General features: G+C 43.3%; 1 protein-coding gene across 2 annotated transcripts in view; it reads left to right on the top strand.

Annotated features, from left to right (window-relative positions):
- The window catches only part of hmcn1 (hemicentin 1), an 838,180-nt gene that overhangs the window by 385,034 nt on the left and 435,502 nt on the right, over nt 1–17,644 (top strand). For both annotated transcript variants that reach the window (XM_072511251.1, XM_072511250.1), the window contains exons 20-22: nt 4,102–4,214; nt 9,706–9,865; nt 14,102–14,273. In XM_072511251.1, the coding sequence (XP_072367352.1) occupies nt 4,102–4,214; nt 9,706–9,865; nt 14,102–14,273 (445 nt within the window). The remainder of the gene's footprint in view (nt 1–4,101; nt 4,215–9,705; nt 9,866–14,101; nt 14,274–17,644) is intronic.

Below are 17,644 nucleotides of genomic sequence, written 5' to 3'. Positions count from 1 at the left end.
TTCCTCCCTATGTCGTTGGTACCAATGTGCACCACGACTTCTGGCTGCTCCCCCTCCCCCTTAAGGATCCTGAAGACACGATCCGAGACATCCCTGGCACCCGGGAGGCAACATACCTTCCGGGAGTCTCGTTCGCGACCACAGAATCTCCTATCTATTCCCCTAACCATTGAATCTCCTGCAACTATTGCTTTTCTATTCTCCCCCTTCCCTTCTGAGCCCCAGAGCCAGACTCAGTGCCAGAGACCTGGCAGCTAGGGCCTTCCCCCGGTAGGTCATCCCCCCCAACAGCATCCAAAACGGTATACTTGTTTTGAAGGGGAACGGCCAGGAGGGATCCCTGCACTGTCTGCCTGTTTGTTTTTTTTCCCCTGACTGTAACCCAGCTATTCTTGTCCTGTACCTTGGGTGTGGTTACCTCCCTGTAACTTTTCTCAATCACCCCCTCTGACTCCCGGATGATCCGAAGTTCATCCAGGTTCAGCTCCAGTTCCCTAACACGGTCTTTGAGGAGCTGAAGTTGGGTGCACTTCCCGCAGGTATAGTCAGCGGGGACACCAGTGGTATCCCTCACCACCCACATCCTACAGGAGGAGCATGCAACTGGCCTAGCCTCCATCCCCTCTTACCTTACAGAATATAGCTGCCGTGTGGACTAACTAGATCTCCGCCCTCCGACTCTGCTCCCAGTCACTTTCTGTAAACTCCTGGCTACACTTTCTGTAAACTCCTGGCTCTCTTCGCACTCTTTGCGGAAATGTCGGAAACAAAATGAAAGGAGCACCTTACTCCCTCCTCACCTAACTCCCTCGGTCACCAAACTCTTACTATAGCACTCAAAAAGCACCAAATTCAGCACTCCCTCGGTCACCAAACTCTTACTATAGCACTCAAAAAGCACCAAATTCAGCACTCAGCATCAATGAACTCTTAATATGAATAGAGATGAATAGTGTAGATCTAATTGTCATTAAGGATAAATGGGGCCAGATTTTCACTGGCAGATAGGAATGTCAAGTCAGGAAATTCCCCAACATGACCTGTCTCATATAAAGGGTTCCGGTACATTGTATTTTCACACTGGGGAGGTGGGGTGAGGTGGTGTCAGGCCCACCATCTCAGGAGATGGGCCAGAGACTGCGATGGAGGCTGGCACATGGCCAGGCTAGATTTATCACCTCTGCTTACTGGAACATCAGTCCAGTTTTAATGATGAATGTCAGGCCTTCAATCCCTCACCCACTAATCCAAACTCTAGCCCCATTCATGGCCCCTCAAATCTCCATAGGGACATAGGAGTTAGGAGCAGAAGTAGGCAATTCATCCCTTTGAGCCTGCTCTACCATTTAATCAGATCATGACTGATTTCTCCCTGGTCTCAAATCCACCTTCCCACTTGTTGCCCATGTCCCTTTAACCCGTATTTTATCAAAAATCTATCTCTTTCTTGAAACCGATGACTACGATTCCACCGCACTATGGGGCAGCGAGTTCCACAAGTTCACCACCATCTGTGAGAAGTAGTTACTTCTCATCTCAGTTCTAAATCTATCATGCCACTTCTATGTCCCCTCAGATCCCCATGCCTTCCCATGACTCCACAATTCTCCCTCCATGCAACCTCCATAGCCAATCACCCAGTATCCAATATGGACAGACCTCAGGATGCTTATGGAATGAAATTTTACAAATAAACTCTAATCTCATTCAAATGCCTCACAGTGAAAAAACCCTCCTTCAAAAAAGCTATTCCAAAAATGTAATTCCCCTCAAATGCTCAATCTGTTGTTAAAAACAAACATTTATTTCACTCATTACTTCAAACACTTCTGATTCTTTAATAACCCCTTAAAACTGTCAGTTAAACTTTGTATAGATCCTCCTGCTGAGATAAGTGGTTGTGGACCTTTTGAAAGCAATGGGAAAGAGACATATGCAAAGCTGTTGAATCTAATGGTCAACTTACCTTTGCAGGCCAGAGTCCTATTATAAATTGCTATAGTGAAAACACAACTACCTTATAATATAGCATCTAATTATTGAAACAGATTTTTTTTTGTATTTCAAAGCCTGCCAATGAAGGAATTTCCGGATCAGGTGACTTTTATTTTCTTTCCCTACTTTGGAATGGTGTTCCTTCATGGATCACATCTCCTGAGAGTCAATGTACCCAGAGTTCCCGACTCCATAATAAATGCTCACCCCCCACAATTGTGCCAGAAAGGGCAGGAGAGTTGTATGTGGGAAGACAAACATATAGCCAAAAACTGCAATGGGGGTGAGAATCCCCGGAGTTTGGCGCACACCATTTTTAAAGGACTCCTGAACTGGTACAACTCAGTGCCATGGTTACAAGTTAACTAAGTTTGAGAAAAAAAATTGTTTGGTACATAACATTTTGAAAATACAGACAAAATAAGACACCAGGAGAAACAGGTCTGGTCATAAAGGATAGTATAAGTAGTGTGTAAAGATCTTGGTGCAGAAGATCAGGAAGTAGTATCGGCCTGGGTGGACATTAGATATAACAGGTGTCAGAAAAAATGTGCTGGGAGTAATTTGTAGGCCTTCTAAAAGTAGTTATGCTATTGGACAAAGCATAAAGCAAGAAATAATTGGAGCTTGCAACAAATCATATCAATTGGCGCAATCATTTTATTAAGGGTGCTCTGGACAATGAGATTGTAGAATGCTTTTGTGATCATTCTATGCAACAATACATTGCCCAACTAGGGATAAACTATTTTAGATCTAGTTCTGTGCAATGAAGCAGTGTTAATTAGTAATCTCATAGTAAATGATCAACTGGAAAAAGTGATCATAGTACAGTTAGAATCCATATTAAGTTTGAAAATGACATACTCCAGTCCTCAACAAAAATCTTAAAGTTAATTATCTGGATTTGAGGATTTGAGGGGAGACCTGGTTACTATTGATTGAGTAAATAGACTGAATTATGAGGTGATAAATCAATAGTTGGAAACATTTAACGAAACAATTCAAAATGTTCAACAAAAATCGTTCTATTAAAAACAACATTTCAATGAGATCTCACGGAACATTGTGATGTAAATCCTGCCTATTGTGGGGCGGGTTCACATTAAAATGCAGATTCTCAAGGTACCTCAGGATTTGGGATTTAGCCCCTTCGCCTTGGAGACCTCGGGCAAGTGCAGTTCAGCACTGCTCCCTCCCGACGGATCAGATGCTCCCAGCTGCACGCCCTTTGGGCAGGGTGGTGCCCTGGTACTACGGTGCCACCTGGACACCCTGGCAGTGCCAATCTGGCATCTTGGCAGTGACAGCCTGGCACCCTGGCAGTGTCACCTTGGTGCCAGCCTGACACTGTCAAGGTGCCAAGGGGACATTGCCAGCTGGCAGGGGCAAAGACAGGGTGCCAAGCTGACATTATTTTTGCATGCGCGATTGGGCTGAGGTACCCTGTCTGGGTGTTTCGGGGAGGGGGGAGAGAGAGAGAGAGAGACCCTCCCATTGTGCTTTGGGGCTGGAGGGGGAAGGTGGGGGATTGCTTCGGGTACCATTTTCTCGCTACATTGGAAAGTTCTGGCGAGTGGAGCTCCCCGGTGTACAAAATGGAGCTATGTGCAGCCTTGGCCGCACATTCCCCGTTGAGACCCCCTATCCAATGTGAGTCTCGGTGCATAGCCATGTGTTTCTCGGCCCTGCGAGCGCCGGGAAACACCTGGCTAAATGCGTTCTCATTTGGCTGAATTGAGCCCAATGTCTCCTCAAGTAGCTTGTTGCCAAATTTTGTTTGATAAGTCTTCTGCAAAGTTCTTTGGAATGTTTTATTATGTTAAAAGGTCCAACATAAATGCAAGTTGGCCTCTTCAGTACTTGAATAAATGTAAATCTATATGCAATAATATGGATGAGAAAATTTAATAATCTAGTTCCTTTCATTATATCATGTGTTGTGATGTTCAAAATGTCCGATTTGTTGTTTAGTGCTTACTTTATCATCAACATAAAATTTTAAAAAGCAGGTTATTCTTGCTGATGAATAATAGATGTACTTATACTCCAACCCTGCCAAAAATTGCATATCCAAAAATTAATGATGCACTTTGTCTCTTTCAGTTCTCCCCACCATCCAACATGGACCTCAAGTATTCAGTACCATTGAGGGAGCCCCAGTAAAGCTACCTTGCAAAGCACATGGTGTTCCCAAACCTTCTATAGTCTGGTCTAAGGTACTCAACTATTATGTAAACAAGTTGGCAGATAACCCGCTTCCAAAAATTCCAGGAGAATAATTTCCATCTTTGGCTTCAAGTGCCATCAACTGGGAAGTTGGAGAAGGATAATGGCAGTCTACTGTTATCCTGTTTGTGTTTAGCCAAGTAGGTCATGGCTGATTGGTGTGCCGATATTGTAATTAGTCATTCCCCATTGCTATGCTAATTATGTTATTTTTTATTCATACAACTAAATTTAAGCTGACCTATCATGTCCACCAAATTCGTATCGCCTTATCACTAATATGAAGTTAGAGCACAGTAGATCTTCATTACAGTTTGTTTAATAAACTCAAATTGTCAGCATTTTTAAAATTCCTATTCCTCATCTACATGTGGTAATGTCCTTATAAAAACATTCCCAAATGAAACACAAACTATCTGGTATAAAACTTTAGCAAAAGGTTTGAGGAGTACAATCATGTTGCAGATTTCCCCATGGTCCTGCAAAAGGCACTCAAGGTATATAGCAGAACTTGCTCTTAGCATTCATAAAATGAAATCACATTTTGCAACACTTAGGCTGAATCACCTTAACATAGTGTGAATCATATCAATGTATTGCATAGCAACATTACCCCAGGATGTAATAATGTTAAAATGCCTTGAATGTTGTGTGTTTAATACAAAAGTGTACCAAATAAAAATTTTAATTGCCACACCTACTCTGCAAGGCTAAAAAGTGACACTGTGACATTAATACAGTGATTATTTTCCTCATTGAACAAAAATTGTTTATCAGTAGCATTTCTACCAATTATTCACCTTTTTTAGTGTTATGCAGATTTTAATTTGATAGCTCATTTGTAGACGGTTGGAAGTTCATGTCTATATAAGATGGATATAATATACATAGAACAATAATTGATAGAAAATGGAAAAGCAAACCCCAGGGGGGCGATTCTCCGAAATGGAGACTAAGTGTTCACGCTGTCGTGAACGCCGTCGCGTTTCACGACAGCGTGAAACGGCCGTGGGCAGTAGCGATTCTGACCCCCACAGGGGGCCAGCACGGCGCTGGAACGGTTCACGCCGCTCCAGCCTCCCTTCCTGGTGCCAAATGGGCACCGTGCCAACCCGCGCATGCGCAGTTGGGCCGCGCCAACCCGTGCATGCGCGGGGGACTTCTTCTGCGCGCCGGCCCCGACGCAACATGGCGTAGGGGTTCAGGGGCTGGCCGTGCAACAAAGTAGGCCCGGGGGGAGAGAGACTGGTCCGCCGATCGGTGGGCCCCGAACGCGGGCCAGACCCCATCGGAGGTCCCCCCCCTCGCGAAGGAGCGCTATTCCCCGCCCCACAGACCGCCCCCCGGCCCTTCGCGCGGAATTCCCGCCGGCAGCGACCAGGGGTGAACGGCACCAGCGCAAATGGCGGCGATTCTCCGCACCTCGGATAATCGCGCGCCGGGGCGTCGTGGCGCGGTTGCGGTGATTCTCCGGCCCGGAGCGGGGCTCGGTGAATCGCGCCAGAGGTCTTTGTCTAAGAAGTCACTCTGTATCAGTTAGGAAGAACTTTTTTAAAATAAATTGAGTATCCAATTCATTTTTTCCAATTAAGGAGCAATTTAGCGTGGCCAATCCATCTAGTCTGCACATCTTTTTGGGTTGTGGGGGCGAAAGGTGGTGCAGTCCAAAGCCAGGCTTTCCAGTGTCAGAGTTGCTGCAGGTGCATTCTCCCCTATTGTTTGTTGGTAGCTTTAACAGCTGCTGAATATTGCTGTGCTCCTCCAGAACAACCCAGGCGATGAAAACTGCGTTAAGCACCACAATGGGCTGCTCGCTGTTACTTTCATGTGACAGCATGTCTTTCATTATGTGCAAAAGGCCCATTTGTGCATGGGTTGTGCACCCGAGTCATGTACCGATAGAGAGCAGACGGCGCCCGTCACCCAGCAGCCACCGTTTGATTAGCCTTGGTGACTCAAATGTTGATGATACAAGTAGACTTTTGCAGAATCAAGGTATCTTGAATGCTGCCAGAATACCTGCATGATGTGCTGAGTATGGTCACACGCCAGTTGGATAGTGAACGAGTGGAATCTCTGTGAATTGGGGTACATTTCATATTTTACATGCGGCACCTGTAAAGTGATGCTTGTACAGTCAATGGCAGCCAGGGAAAGCTGTAATCCTGGTGAAACTGTGTGCTCGCTTCATTTAATTCTCTCCAGCAAGTGAGAATAAAATGCCTTCAATTTCCTTTCTTCCAAGGGCCTAATAATGACTCCTCTGTTGTAGCAGTGGATGGCAAACTGGAAAATATCACCTGCTCCAGCCTGAAGGTGCCTGACAAACAAACGTTCATGCTCATGGTCATCTTCACAGCCGCTCATAATGTGCCTCACCCGCACTGCACGAGGCTGTATGTAAACAAGTGGCAAATTTCCCTTGGTGAAAGTGCAAATGTTTTATGCACTTTCCTCAATTGAGCTTGAGATAAAATGATAACTGTTTGAAGCTCCTGGGTGGATGAGGCCTCCCACTGAGTACACGCCTCTCCCTCTTCAAGCAGCTTTGTCCTCTGTGTCAGAGGTGGATTTATAATGAAGCACACCATACCTAGGCAGAGGGCCCCAACTAATGGGGGAAGCCTGTGTTGGCTGGTGCACTGGGCATCCAATCAGAGCCTGATTGGATACGGTGAGGTCAGCCACCGAACGGAGCAAGTGTGGTGTGCAGATCAGTGAGTCGACCATGACAAGCCAGTAACAGCGAGGCGCCGAAAGCCACCACGTGGTGAGGTCAGCTGCCGAGGGGAACAGCAGGCGACTCGACCCAGGGCTGAGGGCAGGCCAGCAATAGCAAGGCGAGAAAGCCATCACGATGTGAGGTCAGCAGCCGAGCGGAGCAGGCGAGGCGAGTAGGTTTGGACTTGACCAGGGCAGGCCAGCAACAGCGAGGTGCAAAACGCCGAAATCAAACCATCATGTGGAGAGGTCAGCCGCCAAGCAGGAGAGGCGAAAAGGTTTGAGAGTCGACCAGGGCAGCATTCCGAGATGAAGGGTTATGGCAGGAAGGTGGAGATGAGATCAGCCATGATCATAGTGAATGGCTGAAGGGGCTAAATTGCCTACGCCTGCTCCTAATTGTTATAAAGGAATAAAAATAAATAAAATGCTGTCCAGCACCAGAAGCACGCAAGTGTCATGGACAACATTTTGGACAAAAGAAATGACCGCTACACAGTGAATTTTGCAGCCAAAGAGTATAAAACATAATAACACCTTCTTGCCCGCTCCCCATAACCCATCATCCCGTTTCTAATTAAAAACAGATCTAACTCCTCAAATTTGTTTCGTGTTCTGACGTCTACTACATTTGGAAGTAGAGAATTCCACAAATTCAGAACTTTGAGTGAAGTAATTCCTCCTAATTTCTGCTTTATATCTGCCACCTTTTAGCTTAAAACTGTGGCCTCTTGTTCTATAATGTCCAACAAGACGAAACATCTGTTCCAAATCTATCCTGTCAATCCCCTTTAGCAACTTGTATACCTCATTTCGATTTCTTCTCATTCTCCGAAACTCCGAGTATTGCAAACAACATAATTAAAAATGTTAATACCCTGGGAAGGTTCAGTTCATTTCTTTCAACCAACTATCTATATTTTTGAAAACCGTCACGTCAGCTAGGTTTTGGTTCCACAAGCTCTGGCAAAGTCCAATACCTTGTTCAGTTCATGTTTTATACATTTTAAGTACAAATGAATGACTTAAAGTGCATTTAGTGTTGCACTTTAATTAACATTGATTATTAGCAAATTTTTATTGTGACATTCTGTGCTTTACTTAAGTTCGTCCTAACTGGGCAGCATGGTGGCGCAGTGGGTTAGCCCTGCTGCCTCACGGCGCCGAGGTCCCAGGTTCGATCCCAGCTCTGGGTCACTGTCCGTGTGGGGTTTGCACATTCTCCCCGTGTTTGTGTGGGTTTCAGCCCCACAACCCAAAGATGTGCAAGGTCGGTGGATTGGCCACGCTAAATTGCTCATGGACGACTGCCTCTTTCTCCTCCTGGACTCCCGGGTCTTCCGACACCCCGAAAATCGCCACCTCTGGACTCAGTGCCAGCCTTGTTTTTAACACCGTGGACATGACATCTCCAAACCTCTGCCAAAACCCCCTAAGCTTCAGGCATGCCCAGAACATGTGGTCATAGTTCGCTGGTCCTCCCGCGCATTTTGTACACCTGTCTTCCACCCCAAAGAATGTGCTCATCCGGGCCACTGTCATGTGAGCCCGATGAACGACCTTAAATTGTATCAGGCTCAGCCTGGCACATATTGCGGACGCGTTGACTCGACTCAACGCGTCCACCATAGACCATCCTCTATCTCTCCTCCCAGCTCCTCCTCCCACTTGCGTTTCAGCTCCTCGGTCTGCGTCTCCTCTGACCCCATAAGTTCCTTGAAGTTTGTGTTCTTTAAGCAACAGAACAGTTGGCTCTTGATGGAGGAAATCACAGGTTTTGGAACTGAACTCATTTGTCGTTTGAGCTTTGCTTTCAATAGGTTGTAGTGGAAAAATATATATATCCTCTAGTGTATTGTGCCATTTCACAGACGCTTTAAAGAACTCCTTCGGTCCTGTGTCGTTCACCCACTTGGACCACAGAATTAGCTAAATGTATTATTAAAAAAAAACACAAGGGGGGGGCCCGCCAACCGGCGCGGCACGATTCCCACCCCCGCCGAATCTCTGGTGCCGGAGAATTCGGCAACTGGCGGGGGCGGGATTCACGCCAGCCCCCGGCGATTCTCCGACCCGGCGGGGGGTTGGAGAATCTCGCCCAAGGTCTTTACACCAGAATAAAATTAAATTTATACAGAAGTGTATGTATTTCAACTGAATCATGTTAAATACAATAAATGACATGTATAAGATATTGACCTCCATAATAGTGACCAAATTGCAAGCTGAATGATATGAATGTTGATAAGGTTCATGAGTTCCAGAAACATCTTACCATTTCTGCCATGCTTTATACTGACTTGACTTAAAGTCGTGATAGGGCATCACCGTGGCGCAGTGGTTAGCACTCACGGCCCCGAGGACCCAAGTCACTGTCCGTGTGGAGTTTGCATGTTTTCCCCGTGTCTGCGTTGGTCTCGTCCCCCACAACCCAAAGATGTGCAGGGTAGGTGGATTGGCCACACTAATTTGCCCCTTCCTTGGAATTTTTTTTCAAAAGAAAGAAAAAGTTTGTGTCACAAAGATATCAAATCTTTGTGACACAAAGATTCATCAAGAATCTGCTAAAAGATTTTCGGGAGAATTTTCTATAAAGTCAAAATTAAGCTGGTCAACAAGTTTAATTTCACACATGATCAATGATGACACTGTAGGGTTGTTAGTATACGAGATGCTGCCAAATAATGGTTAGGAATTGTCCATATTGTGAACAAGCAGGTTAATCCACTTTGCAAATAATTTCTATTTTCTTTTTTACAGAATGGTGAACTCATTAGCCAACGTATGGGGAAAATCAGCACAGAGTCCAATGGTAGTTTATTGATATCTTCACCAACTGGTGAAGAAACTGGGGAATTTGTGTGCACAGCAACAAATGCAGCAGGCTACGCCTCGCGCAAAGTTCAACTGACCGTTTACGGTATGAGTTCATATTTAATCTTAATTTAGTACAAAAAAATGTTAATTTGTTTATAGACCTCACTCTAGCTGGAAGATTGTGTGTTCAGGTCTCTTCATAAGATGAACATTCAGAAATTAATAGATGGGGTTGGTATTTTGATTCATGGCAAACAACATAATTTTTCCCCAAATGGTTAAAGGATATGGAAGAAGCAGTTGTTTATTTATATTTAAAAATGAGGCTACATAGTTATGCATTCTCAATTTTTACATTTATTTTTGTTATTCTGGCACATCCCTGCACACCAGCTGGCCTTGCACTCACGCAAAGCTCAGCATTGGCTGACACGATAGTGAGACAATAGCTTTCTGGCACTATCCAACCTACAGATTTGAATAAACAGGCCATAACACGCTTGTCCTTTGCCCATACCGTTCATGTTGACTGGTAATTTCAACCCCGCAACATTTTAAATTAGCAGCATTGGTGAGAAAATGTCAATATTAGTGATTCTTATGCTAACAAACTTGAGACTAAAGTGCAGCTCTGTTAAAGAATATTGGAATTTTTAACTATTCCATACCAAACAGATCACTCGTTGCCCAGAAATTGAGGCCCACATGTCCTGTGACATGCAGTCACTATCCCTTTAATCCTTGTGATTTCAGAGTAGTAAGGAATTCCTCCTCAATGGCTTGCACTTCAAATTGTTGGAGAAATTGCAAAGCAACTAGAGTAGATTTCTTACAAATATGTTAACTACTTTACACAGAAAAACTCGATTTGATCAAAAAATAATTGAGAAGAGCAGTATACTCTTTATGATTTAAAATCATTCCCGGTGCAAATATATGTTTGAATTTAATCAGTAATTTGAAAGAAGCAAAATAAATAGCACAGAAACGTGAAATTTTGGGCCAGATTTTCAGCTCGAGGCGGGAATCGGGAGACGGGACTAATTCCGCATTGTGATCTTGTCTTTGTCGTCAGGCTGCCGGAGAACAGGATTTTCTGGCAGCCAGAGGGATGAGTCTCATGAGATGGGGACAAAAGCAGGATATTTCTGGAGCTGGCAGGTTAAAAGGTCACCTCGATCATTCTCAAAAACAATCAGCCTGGTTCTTCCAAGGGAACCAGTGACAACGTTTGAGCTGCAGTGGGGAGAGCTCACTATTTATGGAATTTTAAACCTTCTGATCAATGTAAACTTCCCCTCATCATCTCCTTCAAGCCATCACTCCCTCAACCTTTTTCGCCTTTTATCAACAAAACTCACAAGTCCTATTTAAAAAAAAAAAAAAAAAAAAAATTTAGAGCACCTAATTATTTTTTTTTCAATTCAGGGGCAATTTAGCGTGGTCAATCCACCTAACCTGCACCTCTTTGGGTCGTGGGGTTAAACCCACGCAGACACGGGGAGAGTGTGCAAACTCCACACGGACAGTGACCCAGGGCCGGGATTCGAACCCGGGTCCTCAGCGCCGCAGTCCCAATGCTAACCACTGTACCACATGCTGCCCCCACAAGTCCTATTATAACTGTTGGAGGCCATTGAACAGCCCATTAAACTCTCCATGCAAACAAACTGACCTCAGAACTATTTCAGCAGATGTCTGAAGTGAAAACATAAAAATAATGGGAGAAGATTAAACATTTAAACTTTGTTAGCATTCTCGGCCACCGTTTCAATATCATGAAATGTGCTTTACCTTTTTATCCATTAGGTGAACATTATTTTACTCATCTGATGACTTTGGCCTGAATTCTCTGCCGTTGGGATTCTCCATTTTGCTGGCAACCCAGGGATTTCCCGATGGCATGGGGCTGCTCCACAATGGGAAACCTCATTGACCAGCCGGAGAAACGGAGAATCCCGCCCTTTGTCACATTATAATGTTGATCCTTTACTTGACGACTTGCCAGTTGGCAGAAGTAACCATCTGGCAAACATTGTTTTTAATGGTTAGTTACATCTTCCAATCACGGCACTGCCACGACTCACCTTAATGATCACAGATACAACTCATTTAATGATGAACTATGAAGGAGGCAAAACCTTTTTACTTGACTGTTAAACTTTTCCCATCTCCAAATCGGAGTTTATGCCTCCATGCAGCTAGTATAAAACCTGACCGTTTCTAAAATCCAGCTACTTCCTTGAAAATTAAAAGAAATATCTGGGGTGGGCTCTTAATAAGTCCATGATGAGCTAAAGTGGTGATTAATAGGCATGGATCTGGTTTCCGTTTGCATCCTTTCCCGCGGTGCATAGAATGACGCTAGCCAGAAAATGGAGACGTGATTCCTAACCGTTCTACTTGGCAGTCATTCTTTTTGCAATCCCTGTTTTGTCCTATTTTGTGACAACAATATCCATCCATTAGCATTTAAAAAAAAAATAGCTCTTCTCAATAGGGCAACCTTTTAAATTAAAACACTGACAATGTGTTTTTGGCAGTGGAGAGGCAGTGGCACAGTGGTATTGTCAGTGTACTGGTAATCCAGAGACCCATGGTAATACTTTGGGTTCAAATCCCAGCATGAGCGGATGGTGAAATTTGAATTCAATAAAAATCTGGAATTAAAAGTCTGATGATGACCATGTGTAAAGACCCATCTGGTTCACTGATGTCCTTTACATCTGCCATCCTTACCCGGTCTGGCCTATATGTGACTCCAGACCAACAACAAACCATTCAGTTTAAGGGCATTTGGGGATGGCAAATGCTGGCCCAGCCTGCATGCCCACATTCCATGAATGAAAAAAGGAAAGCATCTGGAATTCTTTCCTTCCTGCTTTTATTTCAGATTTCCAGCATCTGCAGTATTTTGCTTTTATTTCAGCCTTTTACTCACCCTACAGAAAGAAGGAATTATGAACAAATAAATAAGTGATTTTTGCTCTAAAGTTTACTGCTTTGACCTTGTATATATTGTTGTTGAATACCTCCATAATACATGTTGAGCATAAAATGTAAGCAACTAATTAGGAAACTTTCCATGCTTTGATCAAAAATTTACATTTTGCTTGAAGTCAATGAGTAATTCTGCCATGCAATTATCTGACATTGAATGCATACTATATATTTGTTTCTGAAAGGAATTGTTTCTGGAGCCCTTAGGTTCCTGTGAATAGAATGTCAGAAATGGATTTAGTCCATGTTTTCAGATGGCTTTATTTTATTTGTTTTATGGTATCACTGGCAAGGTCATTATTTATTGCCCATCCCTGATTGCTGTTCAGAAGGTGGTGCAAGCCATCTTCTTGATCTACTGTGATCCACATCCATACACCCATAGTGCTACTAGAGAGGGAATTCCAGAATTCTGCCCAGTTACCGTGAAGGAGCAGTGATGTAATTCCAAGTCAGAATACCATATGACTTGGAGGGGAATTTCCAGGTGCTGGTATTCCCATGTGCTTGGGGGGTGGGGGCACCGGGGGTGGTTGGGGGGGGTTAAGGAGGGGTGGTGGGGGTGTGGGCGGTGGGGGCGGATGGTGCGGTTTCCACCTCCATGAGGATGGCCTGGAAACTGTGACCATTGTGAAGTAGCAAGATTTTAAATGTGTTGAGAGTGTGACTGCACCTTGAGGAACCATCTCACTCCCCTGCCTGTGTCAACAGGTTCAAACTCCTTCCCTGCTGTGGAGAACCACATATTCGATCCCTGCTCCACAACTCATTATGATCATCCAACTCAATAGCCAAAGCCCCCCACCCCCACCCCCATATCCTTTAATCCCCTTCACTGCAAGAGGTATTTCTAACTCCTTGAAAACATACAATATGTTGGCTTCAACTGGTTCCTGTGGTAGCGAATTCCACAGGTCACGACTCTCTGGCTGAAGAAATTTCTTCTCATCTCAGTATTAAAAGATTCAGACTATGACCCCAGTTCTGGACACCCTCCTTCCTGCACCTACCCTGTTTTGTGCTGTTAGAATTTTATAGGTTTCCATGAGATTCCGCCCCATTCTTCTGAACTTCAGCGAATATAATCCCAAACGAAATGGCTTATTCTTTGTGTTCAATTTTACGGTTAACATTTTGTAAGTAAATACATTTTTAGGCCGAACTAAATTGGTGTCTTATATTTGCATCCAGCATATTTGAATTGCAATTTACAATTAATGGCACTGGTAAAGGGAATTTGTTTTACAATCAGTATAATGCTTGAAAAAGTAATGTGTTGATGCATCTCCATCAATTCAAATGGTTTGAACAAGTTATTAAAACTGATTTAAAATTTTAGTTAAACCAAGAGTCATGACTGAATCTCGAGGAGGATCTGAGGGAAGACGCCCGAAGGAAATATCAGTGATAAAAGGAGAGGATGTCACGTTGCCGTGTGAAGTGCAAAGCTTTCCACCTCCTATTATCAACTGGGCCAAAAATATGCAACTTATCTCTCCTTTTTCACCAAGGTAACGCAAGTTTTAAGATGAAAGAAAATTACTGTGGAAGCTGGAATTTGAAACAATAACACATAATACTGGACATTGGCAGCAGGTCTGACAGCATCTGTGGTGAGAGAAGGGAGCTAGCATTTCGAGTCTGGATGACTCTTGGTCAAAGCGCTTGACAAGGAGTCATCCAGACTCGAAACGTTGGCTCCCTGCTCTTTCAACAGATGCTGTCAGACTTGTTGCAATTGTCCAGTGTTTTCAGCTTTTGACTCAAGTTTGTTTCCTCATATTTTACTATTGTGCGTACCACATGCTGCTGTAGATGAACAGATCTATTACACTAATAAAGGGAGATGTCACACTATGTCTTGAGCACAAAAGCCTTATTACTGATTGTTACGACCCCCTAATGGGTCAGGATCTACATTGCATCAGATTCTCCCCCTGCACCTTGGAATACGAACTCCCCAGGAGATTAGGGGTTGGAGCTTCCTCCCAATTGGCGGAACCCCCATAGGATATAAACCCCGACCTGGGAGCAGGTCGGGGAAGAAGACCCCGAGGGAAGTGAGTAGAGAGTTATTGTATTCTGGAGCAGTAGAATAAACCTTGTTGTATCCTGTTTATCTGGCTACATGTGGAGTCCTTGCCTTCAACGTTGATATAGCTAATTTTTAACTTTTGGCTTGTTGGTAGATTTCAGATAAGTTCCAGTTTCCATTGACAAGCCAGATTTTCACATTTTGGCTCACATTCTATAATATTGGAACCAAACTTAATATTATTCAAATGAAAAGATTCATTATTTTATATTGAAATATCAATCCTAAGCTACAAAAATTTAAAATTGGTTAATTATTTACATTTTGTACTATCTGCTTACCTTCCCTCAACATGCCCCCAAATAGCCCTCCGTTGATGTTGGGGTAATGTGTACTCCAACATCGAAGGAGAACTGAAACACTTCAAGTTGTTGTTAAGGTCCAAAACAATTTAATTTGCAGTATCAATCATGAGCTCCCATTAGCTTACAAATTTCATCTTACAGCCTTATTGTTTGTCAACAGGTAGCCTTACTGCAAAATTGCTACAGCAGCTATTGCTGATATGAGAACTTCTACAAATATACAGTCAAAAAGATGTATCATGACATCTTTCAAATCTCACTTCTCCATTCTCTCTCTTTCTAATTTTTATTATTCATCAATTTATATTCGCCTATCTACTCCAGCCATTTAGGTTTCAAACAACTTTAAACATTTCTTCCAAGCACATGCCATCTATTTTAAATACGGTGACAACTTTAAAAAAACTCTATAAAGTAGGGAAAGGTTGGTCATTAGCATTGAGCCTTTGTGGCAATGTTTACATAATTATATTTCCTTTGCATTGCATAACTTGAAGATAGTTGTAGGAAGCATGTTGGTAAGCCAAGAAAATAAGCAATTGTTTTTCACATAAATCATTCAAAGTCAATTTAAATATTGATGTGAAGCACATCTTCACCAGTTTGCAACGTAACACCAGGAGTCCAAAATAATGAGCTCAAATAACAAGTTACACTTCTTTTTTTGTTTAATATCCCGTATTTCCTTGGCATTTTCATTGGGTGTGCCTCCTGCTGTCTCATAGATTTGAACACTCTTTTGTTTCCTAATTTCTTCCTGACCGAAATAATCTCTTATAGAATCCAACTAACTTGGGAGGAAGCAGGACCTATCACCCATTAACTTGTTATGCTTGACATATATTTGAGAATTTATTCTCCCTCCCTCTCTTTTTATTGATTTTATTAATGTGCTCAATTGTATTTTATTTTTCAATTGTTAAGTACTGCCATGGCCAAAATGTTGATTCATCTTTTTCCTGTGGATATTGAATGATGTGGTTTGTTTCCAACATTTTCGGGTTATGCTTTTGTACAATAATCCATCAATTTACATTCATATTATAAACTATTCAGCTAAGATGCAAGTATATTTTTCTATACTTCAATAAAGGCATCTAGAATGTTCCATGAGCAGTTGGTCAATATATAAATGTAACAAAGTGAAAATGAAGTTCAAGGAAACAGAGTAAAGATATCTTGGAGAGAGTTCTCCCTCTACCGGTAGGAAATTACCTCAGAACTTTGATTACCATCCTCATTCCCCTGACTGAGGCTATGAACCCGTCAATAGTTACCTTCAGTGGTGTTCTCTGCTGGTTTGAGGATCAAGATTACATTGGGCTTGAGATGGAGCACAGTCATGAAGCTAATAGCCCAGTGAGCTGGTAAGATTTGGCCAAACTTGAATGCAGGATCGCCTTTTGTCATTAGACCATTGGTTGATTTATTGTCGTGGCAGGTGCTGAGTTGTGATGACGATACAAATAAAACAGGTAATCAGAATTCATAACACAGTTATAGCCAATCATTAAAATAAAAATATAGTGTACAACGATAAAAGGATTGCACAATTATGAACATATCAGCGTTCATAATTACAATGATGCAAAATGTTGGTCTCCATAGTTTCCAGAGTAAAACTGAAAGGTTATCCTCATCCAGGTGCCACTTTTAAAGGGTGCCCAGCTGTCAAATGAGGGTTCCACAGCCCCCGCGCATGGACATTGTGACCACCACCCCCCCTGTGCAGACATAGGCAAAAACCCACCCCTGGAGGGGCAACCTTCCGCATGCCCCCCCCCTCCCCTGCCCCCGGTTACTAATAATCCGTGTGACCACCCCCCACACCACCCAGGCATGAGGGTGACCCACCTTTCAAGGCCTCCTCCTCCCCACCCCATCGGCTGAAAAATTCTTCCTGCAGTAAACTAATTTACATTATTGTTTCCAAAGATAAAGTATTGCAGATGATGCAAATTGAGGGGACAAAAGCAGAAAATTCTGTTCTGGCAATAATCAGCAGGTCAGCCAATATCGGTGGAAAGAAAAATGGAGTTAAATATTTGTGGTTGATTAACCACAAGTCAGAGCTCAAAAATGTAATGGGTTTTGAATAAGAACAGTGGCAGGGAGAGATAGTGTGGGTGGGGGACGGGGCAGACGGCAGAACAAGAGAGAAAGTCTGATAATGTGGAAGGCAGCAGGGATTAAAATGGGATGATGGTGCAAGGCAATAGGGCATGATAATGGTGTCGTGTTATTCATTCTGGGATAACACGGACTGCAACTGGATGCAGTTGTACTGGAAAGCAGACACCAAACTTAGACGTTGGTTCAATACAATTTATTGAACTTCTGCAACAGTGCACACAGCTTGCTGTGGGTTGACACTCTACTAATCTAAGTGTGCTAACTCTAACTAACTAGACCAGACTAGCTCTGAGCCACGTGTAGAAGGTGCTAACTGATATATGCACCCTGACTGTCACTACAGTTGTCA

The sequence above is a fragment of the Scyliorhinus torazame genome, chromosome 7, assembly GCF_047496885.1.
Source record: "Scyliorhinus torazame isolate Kashiwa2021f chromosome 7, sScyTor2.1, whole genome shotgun sequence".
Lineage (NCBI taxonomy): Eukaryota > Metazoa > Chordata > Chondrichthyes > Carcharhiniformes > Scyliorhinidae > Scyliorhinus > Scyliorhinus torazame.
The sequence above is the reverse complement of the archived record's forward strand: the minus strand, read 5'-3'. Positions and strand labels throughout refer to the sequence as shown.